We start from the raw sequence: 17,685 nt of genomic DNA on the forward strand, positions 1-17,685 counted from the left end.
TGGAGCTGTAGTGGAAGTAAAGAAAAAGAAGAAGGAGAGGTTTTGGACAATGTATATGTGTGTGGTGGACAAAATATAAGAGAAAAAAAAAAAGAAAAAGAAATGTATGGAGGAAAGAAAGGCAAAGAATTAGAAATCACAATTTAAAAATATTATCATAATATTTTCACAATATTTTCACAATAAATTTTAAGTAATTAGCTAATATTGATGAGTAAAAATATAATTTCAGTAATGGGTTTAAATTAGAACTAGTAACAACTTTTTATATAAGATTTTGTTATGATTCTTGTGAAAGTATTGCAAAAAATATTGTGGATGTAACACTTTTTGTTGAAAAATATAATTGTTGAGAATGAATAGAAAAAGAATAAATAAATATTAAAAAAGAATAAATTTGATTACAAAATAAATGGATAGGCAAAAGATAAATGTCACTGTTGATTGTCCAAACAGCACAAAAATTTGTCTAACCTGCTAGAAATGCTCTTATATATACATTGTCTTTTTTGGTAATTTATCCCTCAAACTGCTACTTTCATAAGTGCTAGCCAAACATTCAGTTTTTTCAAAAAACACTTTTTAACAACTTTTACCAAACATTTAGCTTTTTGAAAATACACTTTTTGAAAACTCTATTTTTTCATTATATACTTTTACGAAAAGCTGAACCAAACTCACCTTCAATTTGCAAAATTCCTATATGGGATTGTGGGTTCTTTTTCTTTAATTATTACTCCCTCCGTCCCACTTTGTTTGTCCTCTATTCCATTTAAGGATGTCCCAAAATAATGTCCTGTTTCTAAAAATAAAAGTCATTAATTTACTAATGTTCCTATTATAGCCCTATTAATTTACTAATTCAATTTTTTGATAAATTTATTTAAGGGTAGTTTTAGAAACTTATACATTTTTAAAAAGTAGACAAGATAATAAATGATGTTCCTTTAAAAAATTTGACTTTTCAAACAGAACAAACAAAGTGGGACGGAGGGAGTAATTTTTATTTTGCAAAAGATTTTGGTTTTTCTTTTTGTAAAGTGGGCCCCAACAATATTTTTTGAGAGTGAAGATTTATGTAAGATTGTATGTGAATTGTAGGCAGCAGGCACACAGATCACACATGGGTTTGAGGGTGTCACGTGGAAAATCGATGAGTGGGATCTGGATTGACCTTTGGATCAGTTTAGGAGTGGTCCCCTGGCAATTGGGATGGTTTAAACATTTTGTTTTTTGTTGGGTACATTTTCTGTGGTGGGACCCATAAATGAAGAGCAGTGACGTGACGTTAATATAGACAAAAAGGGTGACGTAAGATAGTGAGTAGCATTGATGTTGGCATGGCGATTACATAATTGGGGGTGCGTATTTTGTGGGGTATACGCGGACTTTTTGAAATTGTGCCCTGCGCTATTTGATGGCTTCATCTTGTGTGTGAATTGTATAGTGTGTACCTCCTAGGCCCAGCTCCCACAGTTCCCGAATTACCTTCCCTGGTTGGCCCAACCCTAGTCCAAATTTAATTTTAGCTAAACAGGCCAACTATAAAACCAACAAGTCACAAGCCTCACAACCCCAAATTTAATTTTTGGAGGTCAGATGCGATGATTAATAAGACTGGTAATCTCTGAGTCTTTGTAATTCTCGCCTGCAAATTTTTGCTTAGCTGGGAAGGAAGTCTGGAACTGGGCATTCATGTTCCGACTTTTTTTATTTTGGATTCATGCATGTTGCACTTGGAGTGGCACTTGAAATTTGGTAGGAATGGATTGCTAACGGTAGTATTGAAATTCTTCACAGAAAATTCCCATTACAGGCAGCCTTGAAATATTTAAAATTTTGAGGCAGAATGAGACTGGCTGAACTTGAAATTTGGCCACAACAGCATTCTTGATTTCAGACACGATGCTCCATTAGCAATCTCAAAATTCTCCATTGTCTCTCAATTTTTTTTGGACTGAGGCAAGTGGCTGAATTGCCAATATGAACCAAAATTAGACACCATGACGTCCACTTAGCTATCACTATGTAACATTGGACTCGAACTACAGTCACCTATGAATAAATTACACCTACATATTTTAAATTGATTTCGTGGGTTCAATTAATTCAATTAATAAAGTATTGTATTTTTGTTGACTTTTACTTATATAAAAAATAAATATATTAATGACTCAATTTGTTAATAAAGAACAATACTCTTCAAACAAATGTAATAGTATCAAACAAGGAACCTTATAACTTAATTAATTGACACCTCTTGGAGTGTCTATAACATCGAATTTTCAAATTCTCCCTCCATATTGAATTATTTAAAAGAAAAAAAAAATAGCCACATGATCAAATTCTATGGAATTAACATTTTAAGTATCTTCCTCGTTATTTTGTCATATTTAATTGCAGCATTTGTTAAGCCCAATTTGCAAGTATGGATAATCAATAGAAAGATGTTCATTAGTAGATTTAGGATAAAAATAGAATGGCAAAATGCATCAAGTGCTTTCGCTATAGCTATAATTTCATAGCAGGTTTCCATACAACCCTTCCAATCTTCCACCAGTCATCAAGTGGTGCAGTAAACTTGGGAGTTTGATAAAATGGCCAAAACTTAAAAACATTTGTAAAAACTAGGGAAGCTTGGAGCTTTGACCATGGAGGCCGAGGACAGAGAATATGAACAGAGAGAGAGAGAGAAATATCTGAGATATTTGTGATAATGCTTCTCGTATATAAATTGATTACAAATGAATTTTTTATATACACAATTCCAAAGCGGGAAAACTAGGCAAATAACTAACTCATAAAAATAATTTCCCACCTTGTGAGGAATTAATCCGAACTTGACACTTGTCAATTATCACTAATTAACTTCCAATTAAATATGACTAAAACTACAAGTAGTTTTATACAACTAATACTAAACGACTGTAGTTTAAGCTGTCTTCATCTCCTTATAAAACTAACTTCATATACCAGCAGCTCCAACCTTTATACCCTCAAGCTCCATGGATTTTAACACTCCCCCTCAAGATGGAGCATAGATGTTGAGTATGCCCATCTTGGAGAGGAGCTTGAAAAACTGTACATGCCCAATAGGTTTTGTGAAAATATCTGCTAGCTGATGTTTAGTTGAAACATGGAAAATACTCAACATATTAATTTCAAAAAGAGGTCTTAGGACCCCGCATAGATTACTTTCTCAACCAATTTGTTGGATTCATTGAGCTTAGCAATCAAATCATCATTTTCACAAAATAACTTGCTCAAATTCTTTTGAAACTTCTTAGCATTTTTCTTTAAGAGTTTGTCAACACCACCCATAGATTCAAATAACATGTCATCACACTTATGAGGATTAACACTCATAGAGGCAATTTCACAAACACGTGGCATGTTACATTCATTACCAACCAAATCATGCAAAGAGTCATACAAAGCACAATCCATGGTAAATAAACACAAGGGGTCAAGGATCACACTTAGGTATTTAAACCACAACAAGTGTACCCGCTCTGATACCAATTGAAAGTTCAAACACGTGTATAAACACCTTTGAACGTTTAGACCCCCAAATTACAACTTAACCAATTCAAGTTTTATATCAAACAACTAGTGTGTGGAAACTTAACATAAGCCATAAACAAAATTGGAAATCAATCTAAGCCAATTATAAATCACATCCATAGCAGAAAATAAAAGGCAAAGATAAAGGGAAGAGAGATGCAAACACAAGGACAACACACGATGTGTTATCGAAGAGGAAACCGAAGCCCTCGGCGTAAAACCTCTCCGCCGCCCTCCAAGCGGTCAATAATCCACTAGAAAATGTAGTTGGGATACATGAACAGCAATAGACCCTCCAAGCCTAATCTACCCGATGTACATAAGCCCTCCAAGCTTCTTGCTCCAACGAGGTTGCGCCGAACCTTTTTCTTTTCTAGCTTACCGGATTCTGCTACTTGACCATAGCATCAACCAATGTAGATTGGTTCCTTCCTAACTACTTCCCAAAGCACCAAATAAACCTTCTCACAGATATGGGTATGGTGAGAAAAGGATTTGGCCAAGAACCTCTCAAGGATGTATCAATGGAGAGGAAGAGAGTAGAGGAATTTGAAGAGTCTCTTAGGTGAAGATTGTGGATGAATCAATCTTGTTTTTCTCTAGGGTTTCTCTCTCAAAATTATCTCTGGAGGCTCTCTTTCAATCGTGGGTAAAAGGGGTATTTATACTGGAGTGGGAGAGGAATGTGAAACGTCAGGTTTTACAAAACAGGAGTGGCTCGCGGCTTGACCTCGCGGCTTGACTAAGTCGCGAGATCCAGTCGCGAGATAACCGTATGGCCAGTTGTCTTGTTTTGTCCTGTAGTGCTCCAGCTAGCATGACTGTTCATCTTCCAGCATGCTTGGCACGTGTGCAGCTTCTGGCGGCTTGCAGCCGCGAGTCCACCCGCGAGTCCCAGCCGCGACTCTCTGTTTTCTTGCACACTCTTGAGCAATCTTCACTCTATCTCACTCACTACCCTTACAACAAACCCACCTAAATACAGGGTTACTAAATGCTGAATTACAAGCAAATTTGGCACGGAATAAAGCCAATTAGATGGTTGAATAAATTCAACCTTACATAAATAATAATTTGATATCTTATAGACTTATTTACAAACTTACACAATCTAATATCAAGTCTATATAAGTATCTTTCGATACATGTATACATATAAACATGTTATACTATACTTAAATTATGCGTAATACTCATGAGTTTGTTCACAAACACATTATTGTGTTTCAGATTAACTCATTTAATAAGTTGGATATTTTTATATCCAAGTCGGCTATAATAAAAGTTTAATCCCACTTTGGAAGTTGGAAGTGTATTATCTCTTGAGAAGAGATAGAGTCAAAGAAACAATAGAAAAGCAAGTAGAGAATATAATGCATTTGCTGTATTTTTGTTAGCCACTCCTTAAACATTATTCGTTAGACATCTGGTTGAGTGAGTGTCTAACAAAAAGTTACTGTCCGATGGTTTTAGTGTTTTTGACATTTTTCTCAACTGAATCTCAGGCAAGAATGGGCATAATTGATTTTTGATATTGAAACGTTTTTGGAAATTGGGAGATTGTTTCTAACTTTTTTTTTTTTTTTTTTTTTTTTTTTTTTTTTTTTTTTTATCATCAGACCAAAACATCAATCAATTTTTGATATAGACGGAGATTGAACCCTAGATCTTTTATTTAACCATCAGAAACTTTACCAATTGAACTAACTAAAACCCATCATTTTCTAACAATTTTAAAACTTCATTTGTAATCACTTTTCATATTCTATATTTATTTTTAAAACTCTCATTATTAAAATAACATTAATTTCTCTCATGGATTAGAGGGTCAAATTTCCCCCCTTTTTATCTCCCCAAAAGTTTTTGAACTTGTTTATATTCTCATGCACGTTTAAACTAACTTTTTTTTTTAGAAGGATTTATTGAACAATCAAACTAATGAGCAGCAAACAAAATTAAGGGGGCAATATCCTCAGGCATTTCTTCCATCCAAACCTGGAACCCCAACTGGTTTTTTGCTTTTCTAGCGACTGCATTGCAACAACGTTTCAATTACAATGGACATGACAAAACTGAAAAACCTGAAAAACTGCAACAAGGCAGCGAATATCGTTAATGATATTACCATAAGCAGACAGTGCATCATTCCCTTGAGAGATGGCGTTGATAACCACAGCCGCATCACCTTCAAAAATAACTCTGTGAAGACTGATTTCTCCAGCGAAATGCACCGCCCTACGGCATGCGAGAGCCTCCATTTCTGCAACAGTCTGCGCTAGGGGAATGGACAAGGAAAGAGCACCGATAGCTTCACCTCTCCAGTCTCGAGCTATGACCCCTATACCTGCTGAGTTGCCGTTCTTAAAAACAGCTGCATCAAAGTTCGATTTTTAAACATTCTGATCAGGGGGACGCCATTGAATCAAGGGATGAGGCCGAGACACCGGTGGTTTGGGATCCTGGGCTGCAAGAAATTCCTGGAGTAAATGTTCAGCCATATAGAGAATGTTGGCTAGAGGTTGGGCTGTCCGACCGAAATGAAGAGCATTCCTCCTATTCCACAAACCAAGCTGCAATCCCAAAAATTTCCTTTCGAAAATCATCATGGAATCGTAAGAAACAATTGAGTAAATCACAAAAATTCTCTGGAGGAGAAGAGACTGATTGGGAAGCCCAGGTGCAGGGATGCCACACACATTCCACCTCCTTGCATAACCAGAATGCGTGAAGAGGATCTTCAGGGAGAGACTGGCGGAGAGCACGATTGGCTGAAGGAGTGATCTGTCGATGGAAGAGATTACTCATTGTTGGCAGAACATTCTTACAAGCTTCCCAAACAAAATGCTTGATCTTATTAGGAACTTGCAGGTGCCAAATACCGTTCCAGAATTGTTTTTGAGGAGCCAACTCTGAACTACCTGCATTACCAGCCGACTCACAGGAAACCAAAAGTTTATATGCTTAAAGTTGATGAAGATGCCAAAATTCAAATTTTATAGAAAACTAGACACAAGACAAATCAAAGTTAATTAATCGTAATTACAAGGTTTATGTCATAATATGTGATAATGCATATCAATGGTTAAAATTTGATGTGACTTGATCTTTTTATCGCCTTGGAATAAATGAGATCATCCTGGATTCTACCCAATGCTCACTACAACAAACTTTAGTTATTTCAACCCTCTTTTATCGAGGGTTTACAAAAATCTGTCGATATAATCTATAAATACAAATGCGGTAGGCTATATTACTTTACTTTATTTCAAAAGTTATTTAATCCCTCAAAATAAGTTAAAATACCCTTGAAATAAATGTGAAAAAAAAAAAAAAAAAAAAAAAAAAAAAAAAAAAAAACACGTCAGTTTTTTCAGCCCACGCCCCTTGATAAAAAATTTCAATTTTTTCAGCCCTTGAAATAAGCCCACAACAAAATTTTCATCCCTGGAAAAAGCCCAACAAAATTTAAAAATATTGCCAAACGTAACCAACAAACACAGAGCCATTATCACTCTTTCGCTAAAGCCTGAAACTGAGAGAGCATAGAAATCTCACAGAGCGCATGGTAATCTCATAGAGCTCGACGATCATGGAGATCTCATAGAGCTCGACGATCATCGATTGGGTACATAATCGCACAGCTTCGATTAGGTACGATCTTGGTTTTGTGACTCTTCCTCTCTCTTGGCATTGTGTTTCTTAGCTCCGGTTAGGTACGAATCACAAACCCTAATTTCGTCTTTGATTTTTTTTTTTTTTTTTTGGTTTACCCACACTTTTTCATCGATTTCCCCATGATTTTCGTTTCACATTTCTCAGAAGATTGAGCTCATCATCGATTTCCCTATTTCTATTTCTAATTGATCATTCGCTTTAGAATCTCACTGTAACGTAATTGTTTTCCTCAGGTTGTAGCACAGAAGGAAGCTGAAATCACTGAGCAGGATTCGCTTCTTCTGGTAATCATCATCAGAATTCCGATTTTCTGTCTTTCAACTTCAATTACGGACAATCGCATTTGAATTTCTTTAGTAGAAATTTACATCTGAGCATATTTTCCTTGTTTATGTGATCAGATTCAATTTTCTTTTAGAAAATCCATAGAATTATTTTTTGTTACTTCATACTTTGTTTCGAGTACTCCATGTAAAATTTGGTTAAAACAAATAGAAATTATTTCTCATTTAATTTTTTGCTAGATCTTAGAGATTTAAGATCGAGAAATTTAATGGTTGTGTTATGCTAATTGAAATTTGAAACAGACGAGGAATCTGCTCCAAATTGCTATATTCAATATTAGTTACATCAGAGGCCTATATATCAGAGAAATTTAGTAAGCTTCTTGTATTTTTCAGTTGTCATGTGTATGTGTGTGCAGTTTTTGTGTTTAATGTGTGGTGTGTGTGATTGTTGCAGTCGGTTGACTGAGGGTGAGGTTGGTTGGGTGTTGCCATGGGATTATGGGAATGTTAGGTTCATGGGTCTCAGCTTTGGGTTGTGGAAATTGAGAGGGAGATTACTGATAGTGGAGGTTAGTGGTAAGGGGATGAACCTAGGGGGGTTTATTTGTCTTGGTTGGGTACATCCACAGCATGAATTGGGTTTATTTGTCTTTCAAAGTGAATTATTGGTTTGGTTTTATAAAATTTTGAGTGTGATTTGACTGTAATGGAAATTTGATGGTGAGTTTAGTTCTTTTTAAATTAAATGCATACCTAGTGAGAACCCTGTTCTCTGAGCTAATGTTGCAATTAGAGTGATGTTGTCTTCTAAAGTGATATGGAAAGATTGTATAAATACTGTTAATTCCTGCCCGAAATGCAACTCACTTAAAATAATTTCTTGAACAAAATGGATTTTTTTAAATCTTCATGGGGCATCCTAGTATCCTACCCTTCTTTCTTTTATTGTTTTTTAGTTTTGTTCACTCTTTTGGCAGTTGACTAGATTCTATTATTTCTTCTTTTGCAGCTTACTTGGACCTACTACAACTTCTATCACTCAACACCAACAAAATTGGCCGGGGAGAATTATTTCTTTCATTATGGGCAGGTGAGTTATCCCTATTCTTGTGATATACAATGTTTTTGTCTATGTGTGTATGTCTTACACTACATCCATAAATACCTGTTTTAGGACATGACTGTGGGCTTCTACATAAGTAAATGAATGCACTTTGGATGTTTGTTGTTAGAATCCCCTTGATCTCCCATTATTTGATATTTACTTATACTATTATGAATGCCTTAGTGGTTGGACAAACAAATCGTTTACTCTATTGCTTCAATTGTTGAATGATGCCCTTTCTAAAGTTATTGTAGAGTTGCCAGATTCATTATATGAGGCAAAGAAGATGATTCGGGATTTGGGTCTTGATTATGTGAAGATAGATTCTTGTAGAAATAATTGTATGTTGTATTGGAAGGAAAATTCCAACAAAAGTGAGTGTCAAGTTTGTGGCCTCTCAAGATGGAAACCAAGTGAAGGGAGTTATTCGTGAAGATGTCCCTGCTTGTGAAATTCATAGCATATCATTTCAACAATTGTGAATGATATGCTTTAGGCATTGAAATCAAAGAATATTTGCTGGTATTGTCAAATTTCGAGTACTTTAGACTTTGACACTAATTGCTAATTTGGGCCTTGGTTTGGAAGTGTGTTTTTTGTCCATTGCTTTGGAAGTTGAATCTCAAGCAGAAGCCTATGCTGAACAAAAGTGATTATATGAATCACTATCTAGAGTTTTTACTTTTTATGGTAGCCTTATATTACATTTCCTTCTAAATCATCAAGGACTATGACTTTGTCATGCAGGGTGGTTAGGATAAGTTGGATGAGTGAAGTAAATCTGGAAGCGGTTCTTCTTGCATTGTGCTCAAAGCAATTCAGCCAAGCATAAGTGCCTATGTCTTGTTTGCAGCTTAATTTGGTTGAAAACTAGAGTAAAAGATTGTGGATATTCTGATTATTTTTAAATTTCATCACCAATGAAACAAGTTCTAACACTTTTCTTCTGTTTTCTATGAATCAGGGGTTTTTGAGAAAATCAGCAACTACTACAGAACATCTGCACCTGAGTTGAAAGAGAAAAGAGCAAAGCCATTGGAAGAGTGGAGGAACATAGAAAGTAGTTTTGGTGAGCTTGATGATATTAGTTTAGTCCAAGCTAAGCTGCCAAAAAAGCTGAAAAAGAGGAGGCAGATGCTGTCTGAGATATAATTGTGTTCCATTACATTTTGTAAGCTTTCCTTGTTTGCCTTTGCTAACAAGTTTAAATTGGCAGATATGAGGAATACATTGACTACATGTTCCGAGAGGAAACTCAGACGACTAATCTTAGAATATTGGAAGCTGCACATAAGTGGAAGAAGCAAAAGATTTCTGATAAAGACTAGCATGGTAACGTGCTTTTGTAGAATTGAAGCTTTTGGTGTAAATACATAATTGCTTTTTTAATGTTAATTGGGTGAAAATGAAGTAGCCTTGACAGTTAGTAGGGCAATAAGTTTTGCTAGAGAACTTTGCATTTCTAAGGTAGGGTTCGAAGGAGATAGTCAGAGAGTTGTCACAGCTATCAACAACTAGGTGCCATCAAAAACCATGGTTTGGTCATGTTATTGAAGAGATTTGGATGTTGTAAGAGATTTTTCATAAATATAGCTTCAAACATGTAAAAAGAGAGGGCAACCAGCTTGCTCATTCCCTTGCTAGAACATTGATGGGCATTTTTTTTCTTCTTCTTTCTTTTGCGCTCTTATGAGAATGATTTCTACTGAATTTTGAATATGCTATGAAATAATTGTATGTTCATAGCATATCATTTCAACAATTGTGAATTTTTGTGTATGTGTGTGTGTGTGTGTGTGTATATATATATTTGTGCATGATTGCGGTTTTTTTTTTTTTTTTTAATAAAATCAAATCTTATTTTGAGGGTCAAGAGACCCCTCAAATAACCTTATTTATCAAGGGTTGTAAATATAAAATTTTTAAACCTTGGTAAAAGGTTATTTAAGGGTCTCTTGACCCTCAAAATAAGATTAGAGCACTTGTTTTAAGGGCCACGAAGGCAGTTAAAATTTCTTTTTCGATGGTATATGTTTCGAAGGTTATCAAGGGTCAACTGGACTTTTAAAATAATTTTTTTCAAGGGTTTTTAATACTTTTTTTAAGGATTTTGACCCTTGAAAAAAGTCAGATTTGTTGTAGTGACTTTTGCACTCAAAAGCATTGCACTAAAAAGAAATTGTGGGAGATAGGTAATCAGAAACTGCTCTGTATTTAAAATCAATTCTGAGATAATTAGAGGAGGGGGGGGGGGGTGGGAGGAGGACTGGAAAAGTAAAAGAACTAAAGCGAATGATAATGGATGTCAACAGGGTCACATCCAATTTTGAGTGTACTTATCATATACAAACCAAAATGAGTATATATATGCTTCTAGTATATTCAAAAATACACCACAAAAATCAACACACACAGCCATCTTCTCTTGCAAAGGCTATGTTGCGTATGCAAGGACAACCTGATTGGGGATCATGTACGCAGATCAGAAGTTTTTTTTCCATGAAAGGTTACTTAGCCATAGCCATTAAGTGCTTCACCATAAACAAAGGGATGGATTGAATACCTTAGGTAGAAACTATTTATCAAAATCAATTCCTTCATCAAAAACAACGGAACAAAAGCATCACACCCATCCCTGCACCATGAAAAAAAATATTATTACAAGGAATGAAAGAAATTGTGAAAATTCCAAGTAAGCCAACACATATTGCAAACTTAAATGCATCTAAAAGAAACCATCTTTAAAATGCAAAGCTGAAAAAGAAAAAAATCTAACTAATAAATAATACCTGAAAATCAAGCACATCCGCCAAATACATTAAATCAACTAATAAACAAAGAAAGAGCTTTATTTCTCTACTTATAAAACTACATCATACTAACCACTTTTAATATAATCCAAAATCACATTTTTTTTGAAAAAAAAAAAAAAAAACCCCATTTTACTGTATTATTAGTGCATCCATTTCCATCCTCACCGAAGCATTTTATCAAACAGTACAAGTTTCCTTTTTACATATGAATGTATATGTCAATTTATAAAAACAAAACGAAACACATATGTAAACAGAAAAATTCAGAAAATATATTCAAAAAGAGAGAAGAAAACCATCTTGCAACGTCAAGTGTTAGAAGTGGCGAGAAAACTTCTGATGTTGGTGGTTGGAAACAACAAGAAAGAGAGACGGTTTTGGGCATTTTCTGATGAGAAAAAGGTTGTTCTCGTCGGAACTGGAAATGATCAGCAGGTTATCTCTATCTCCGGTGGCGATATTAGGTAGCGGCTGTCAAGGTTTGGAGTTGAGAGAGAGAAGATGGGGTCATGAAGGTGCAGAGAGAAGGGTAGGAGCAAGAGAGGGCGGGTCTTTGAAATTTTTTCGAGGTCAATTTCGTCGTTTTAAGTTAAATGATTCAGTATGTTGATGTGTCTCTTTTAGAACATATGTCAATTTCTTATTGGGCTTAAAAACACCGACTAGATGCTGAGGTGGAGTTCCTGAAATATCATATTTTTTCCTTGGTTCGAGCAGATCCAAGTTTCACGGTAAAGTTGAATTAATCTTTGACCATTAAATTCCATTTTTATGGATTTATAATTATTGCTATTGTGTAGATCATTTAAGGGATTTATCTTGAAATTGTGAGAGAATTTGGAATTAGAAACAATCGGGTACTTAGGATTTGATAAGTAACAAATGCACAATTGAATCAGAGATTTTAATTGGATTACTGGGCAACTGATTTGGGAGGTTAAATCATGAAAAATTAATGAATTAAGGGCTGGGTTACTAGTGAATTTCCTACGTTGGACAATTTCAATTAAATTTTACAAAAAATTGAAAAGTTTTTGTAACCTTTTTTCTGACAAATTTGGGTATACTATTACTGAATTGATTTAGCATGACTTGAGATTGACATGAAATTTTGTCACGAAATTTGGTTAAATTGAGTTAACTCATAATTTTTGGAAATTTTTAGTTATTTTAATTTTAAAGCCAAAGTGGTGAGGAAATTATTGGTTCCCTTAGTGTTTGGTTTTGGGTTAAAATTTTTTTAGTACAAGTGACATTGTTAATAAGATACTGGAGTAATTAATCAAAATCTACAAGAACTTTATTTAGAGACCCATGACGTGTTTCGTTACTAATATTTGATGGTTTGGGCTGTGAATTTATGAATGTCATGATGTAAATCTTTTTGAAATTTGCTTTGGTTCCATTTAACTATCTCAAAACATTCGTTTATTGGTTGGTTAGCTATAAACAACAAACTTTCCACATGAGATAGAATGGCCAAGTGAGGTATTTGGGTAATAGCTTATGTATTTTTTTGTAGAAATTGTCATGAAAATATTGATCATCTCTCTTCTTTGAATGTTCATTCACTAGAAGAGTTTCAGATGACATGATGAAATTGTGTCCAATTTCTAATGCTTAGTTTGTGTGGGAGGACTAGATTGCTTGGGGGCTAGAGAGTTAAAAGGGAAGTGGTTAAGAGTAATAATCTGCAAACTTTCTTGGTAGCCAATGGCCTACCACATTTAGCTGCAAAGAAATGCCATAATTCATGAAGATAAAATTTGGACTCAAGAGAAGCATCATTAAGGATGTCAAAACTAGGTTGGGGTTTCAAACCAAGTTCAAGAAGTCAGTTTTAAGTGCTACCATCTGTTGTAATTAGGGGATTGATCCAAATGGTATTTTAATTTGATCTTAGATCTCCTATGTTGTTGTGTTTTGCCATAGTGTTATTATGTTGTCCATGTGTTGTTGCATTGAAGTGCTGGTTCGAATGTTGTATAGACATGTTCTTTAGTTGTTAGTGCTTTTTTGCTTTGCTACATGCTTTGGCTTGTTTTAGTTTTGTAGTTAGATTTGTAATTTGGTTGTAGTAGCAAGGAGGTTCCCTACGTTGGTTTCTTTCCTTCTCTAGTATTGTGAGTTTCTCCTATGTACTCTGTTTTGGAACAACAAGGTGATCAATATGGTTGAGTTTCGATAGAATTGATATGAAGTTTAAGTACTGCCATGTTATACTTTTGAGAGCTGCCTCAATGGATTTGAAAAGTTACGAAAAAAATTTAAAGCGTCAAACCAAGTACGTATCAATAGTTGAATCCTTATCTTGTTCTTATTGTCTCGTATTCACTTAGATATAAATAAATATTGGCATGTTTATTTTCACCGAGTTATCTAATCTTGTATTAGGCTCTAGTTGATATTTGGAGATTTTGACACAAAAATTGGTCATCGATTTGAAATAAGTAGTAGATGATGATTGCTCTCAAGATTATATATATATATATATATATATGAAGAATAATATTTTATGATATTGTTAAAGAAAAATGAAACATTTTCAAATAATCGGCTAGACTATTTATAATCTTTGTCAACACAAGGCTAAGAGTTGATCTTCAGATGAAATATTACTTATTAAGGTGTGATGCATTGTTATTGTTTGCTCTTTGAAACCATTATTTTTATTTGGTCTTTGGAGCCATTGCTATATTTTGCTACTTTGGGGTTATTGTTTCTCGTGGGATTCACCTGCCGATTGTTAAAGAATGTCTTAGTTTGGCTGATATTGTATATACTAAGTATTGTTTATTGTTATTGACAAATTGAAAGTGGGAAAAAAAAAAAAAAGTTTTACTGTTAAGTGTATTATTATCTAGGCGTAAATGCATTTTTAGTCTCTACATTTTACACTTTATTCATTTTGGTCCCTATATTTTATTTTTACCACTTTTAGTCCCTAAACCATTAACGCCTAACATTTAGGTCCTTTCCGTCACCTAATTAAAGGCAAAAGCTGACGTGGCTAACAGTGAAATTAAAATATTATCAAAAATCCCCCGTGGCACTCATCACCCATGCCACGTCAGAATTTTAAATATTAAAAAAAGTCTTGTCAGAAAAACAATTAAAATAAAATTCTAAACTTGATTTCAAAAAATAAAATAATTAAAATAAAATTTTCTTTTCTTTTCGTTAATATTTCGGAAGACATGTTCATGTTCTTCTTCCCAAAACGTGACTGTTCATGTTCTTAGCAAATTAATCTTTGTTTTATTTTCTTTTCTATGTTTTTCTTGTATTTTCTTTACAACCAAACACATTAAAATTCAAAATTCAGTTCAAACAATAATCAACCAATATCAACAGATCTATATATCTAAAATTGAACCTAGAAACCGAACCTAGAAATTGAACACAGAAATTTGAATCCAACGTACACCAATCAAAATCAACAGACATGCATCCTCATTGTTCACAAAGTCAACACCAATCTCCAAGTTGGAAACCCACCAATCCAAATTAGAAACACAAAATCAAATCCAATTTGGAGAAACAAAATCTAGCAATCATCAAAACACAAACCCAACAAATCAAACACTCAAAAAGGCAGAAATAACTAACAAACAACTATCCACATTCCACACTAACAACAAATCTAGAATCTTTAAAGAAACCAGCTGACCACAACTATCCTCACCAACACCAAACCTAGAAATTTCAAGCACAAACCTAGAAAATTGAACACAAGAAAATCAAACCCAGAACACACAAGCACAAACTCAGAAAATCAAACACCACTCCTACCCAAATTTGAACAAAATACCCACAAAACCATTAACCCAGCACACCTCAAACTCTTTATGTTAGAAAATCCCCTTGATCGAACTTTAAGCCCTCCTCACCAACCTAGATTTGAACAAGTTGAAAAACCAGATCAACAAAAATCATAAGCCACAAACCCACCATTGGAGTGTGCCACTGCATACATTGGGGGTTTGTCAGGGAACGCGCCGCACGGATCTGGGAAGTACTTGTGGACAGACAGGTGCATGTACGAAGGCGAGTGGTGACATGGCAAAGTATATGGAAAGGGCAAATTCTCGTGGCCATCTAGGGAAACCTACGAGGGGGACTTCAAGTCAGGTCCGATGGAAGGGTTCGATACTTTCATCAGATCCGATGGGGCCACCTACCGCAAGTCTTGGAGCTCCGATCAAAAGCACAGGTACATAGAGAAGCGTTACATTTGGAAGAATGGGAAATGAAGCTCGTACAATATTCTAGGCAATGAAGAAGAATGGAGCTCCATACTCGTTCCGTTTTCTGGGCAACGAAGAACATGAACAATCATGTTCTAGTGAAGAACACATCTTCCAAAAATATAATAAAAAGAAAAGAATATTTTTTTTTTAAATCCTCATAAGTTTATTTTAATTATATTAATTTATTTTTTCTGATATGGTTTTTTTATATATTTTTTTTATTCCACCGTTAGCCACGTTAGCTTTTGCCGTTAATTAGGTGACGGAAAGGACCTAAATGTTAGGCGTTAATTGGTTTAGGGACTAAAAGTGGTAAAAATAAAATATAGGGACCAAAATGGAAAAAGTGCAAAATGTAGGGACTAAAAGTGCATCTACGCGACTACGCCTATTATCTATTATTATAAGTAGTTTACCCAATGATGAAGTGATGTTCTAATTTAAATTGGGTAAATCTTTTAAGAGAACAATTGTTTGTTTAACAAGTTATACGTTTTTCACTATACTATTAAATGTTCATTTCCAAAACAAGTTTTACTATTTCTATTGAATTACTTTCATACTATTGATACATGTCTTGTAAAATTTAATACATTGTCTATTATAATGTGCATTTTCACTTAACAATATCATGTGATGTATTCTCTTGTTCAACTATTAGCTCGCCCCCCTTTCTCCCCTCTTTTTAGATTAGTATAGTGGACTCTCTTAATGCAGAAAATTGGTGACCATTGGAGCTATTAACTGAAGAGCATGTAGTAGAGATTAGAGAACTATATAACAAAATTTGCTTTGTTGTGCTTTTTTATGGTTGTAAATTTGTTAATCATGTGACTACTTGATGATGTATTTGGAATATTTATTTTCTCATATTATAGTTTGATGAATTGTTGAGAGATTTGATATTTAAATGTTGCCAATTTGAGCTAGGATTGGGCCTAAAAAGGGAGGTATTTGAACAAAGTTTGATTATAAACTTGATTGTAACTAATGGCTATAAATCTTACTAAAAATATTAATATAATCACATAATTTGAAAATCTAATAATTGAATTACATGCTCTTTATATTTTTAACATGCATGTCAAATTTGGTGCCAATAAAATGTTATTTAGTATTCAATCTATGAACTTATATTTTATAAATAATTTTTAGATTACAAAAACTTGAAATTTAAATATTTAATTGATAATATAGCTATTAGCTATTGATCTTTAATTTTCTATAAATTTTGCAAGTATGGAGAATATATGAAGAAAATGTTATATAATGGTTGATTTGTCAAAATTCATATTTAATAAAAAGATATTGAGTAGAGTTGTAGCCATTGTTTATAACCAAATTTGTAACCAAACTCCTCAAAAAAAAAAAAAAAAAAAAAAGGTTTGTAACCAAACTTTCTCCAAGTCATTTTAGAGCTTGCCCATCAGCAAAAGTGTATTAAGAACCCGACTAACTCGTAAGAACAATACAAGAGCGCCCTCCATACCCTCAAGCAGGAGGTGAATGAGTTGGAAGAAAAGCTGGAGGAAGAGGGTTGTCAGTGGAAAAAAGAGCAAGAAGCTAAGGAGATGGCAAAGAAGGAGCTGACGACTCTGTTGAGTCAGGTGGAGACGGCCAAGGCCGACGCTGTCAAAGAGTTCAAGAAGTCATAGGCATACATTGATTCCTACGCTGAGTATTATAGTTTGGGGTTTGAGGATTGCTTTAAACAGGTCAAATCCAATTACCCTTGTCTGGATTTGGCAAAGGTCTCCATGGATGACCCCTTACTGTCAACACTTGCAAGCGACACTGTCCCTGAGGAAACTGACGACTCCACCGAGTCAAAGCAGGACCTCAAAATGACAGTGTCGTCCTTGCTCAACCTGCCGCGAATCCTTCTGTCGTTAGTTTGACTTCATCAGCCAATCCTCCAGATTTTGACGATCCTTCAACTAGGGATGCTCCAGACCTTCCTCCCAAGGGTGACGAGGCCCTACAAGACCCCC

General features: G+C 34.6%; 1 protein-coding gene across 1 annotated transcript in view; it reads right to left on the reverse strand.

Annotated features, from left to right (window-relative positions):
* Positions 1 to 5,474: 5,474 nt before the first annotated feature.
* The window catches only part of LOC126707379 (uncharacterized), a 31,940-nt gene continuing 19,729 nt past the window's right edge, over positions 5,475 to 17,685 (reverse strand). Inside the window, exon 2 of the mRNA XM_050406991.1 lies at positions 5,475 to 5,816. Coding sequence (XP_050262948.1) covers positions 5,613 to 5,816 — 204 coding nt within the window. The 3' untranslated portion in view covers positions 5,475 to 5,612. The remainder of the gene's footprint in view (positions 5,817 to 17,685) is intronic.

This window comes from Quercus robur, chromosome 11, assembly GCF_932294415.1.
Source record: "Quercus robur chromosome 11, dhQueRobu3.1, whole genome shotgun sequence".
NCBI classification, from domain to species: Eukaryota; Viridiplantae; Streptophyta; class Magnoliopsida; order Fagales; family Fagaceae; genus Quercus; species Quercus robur.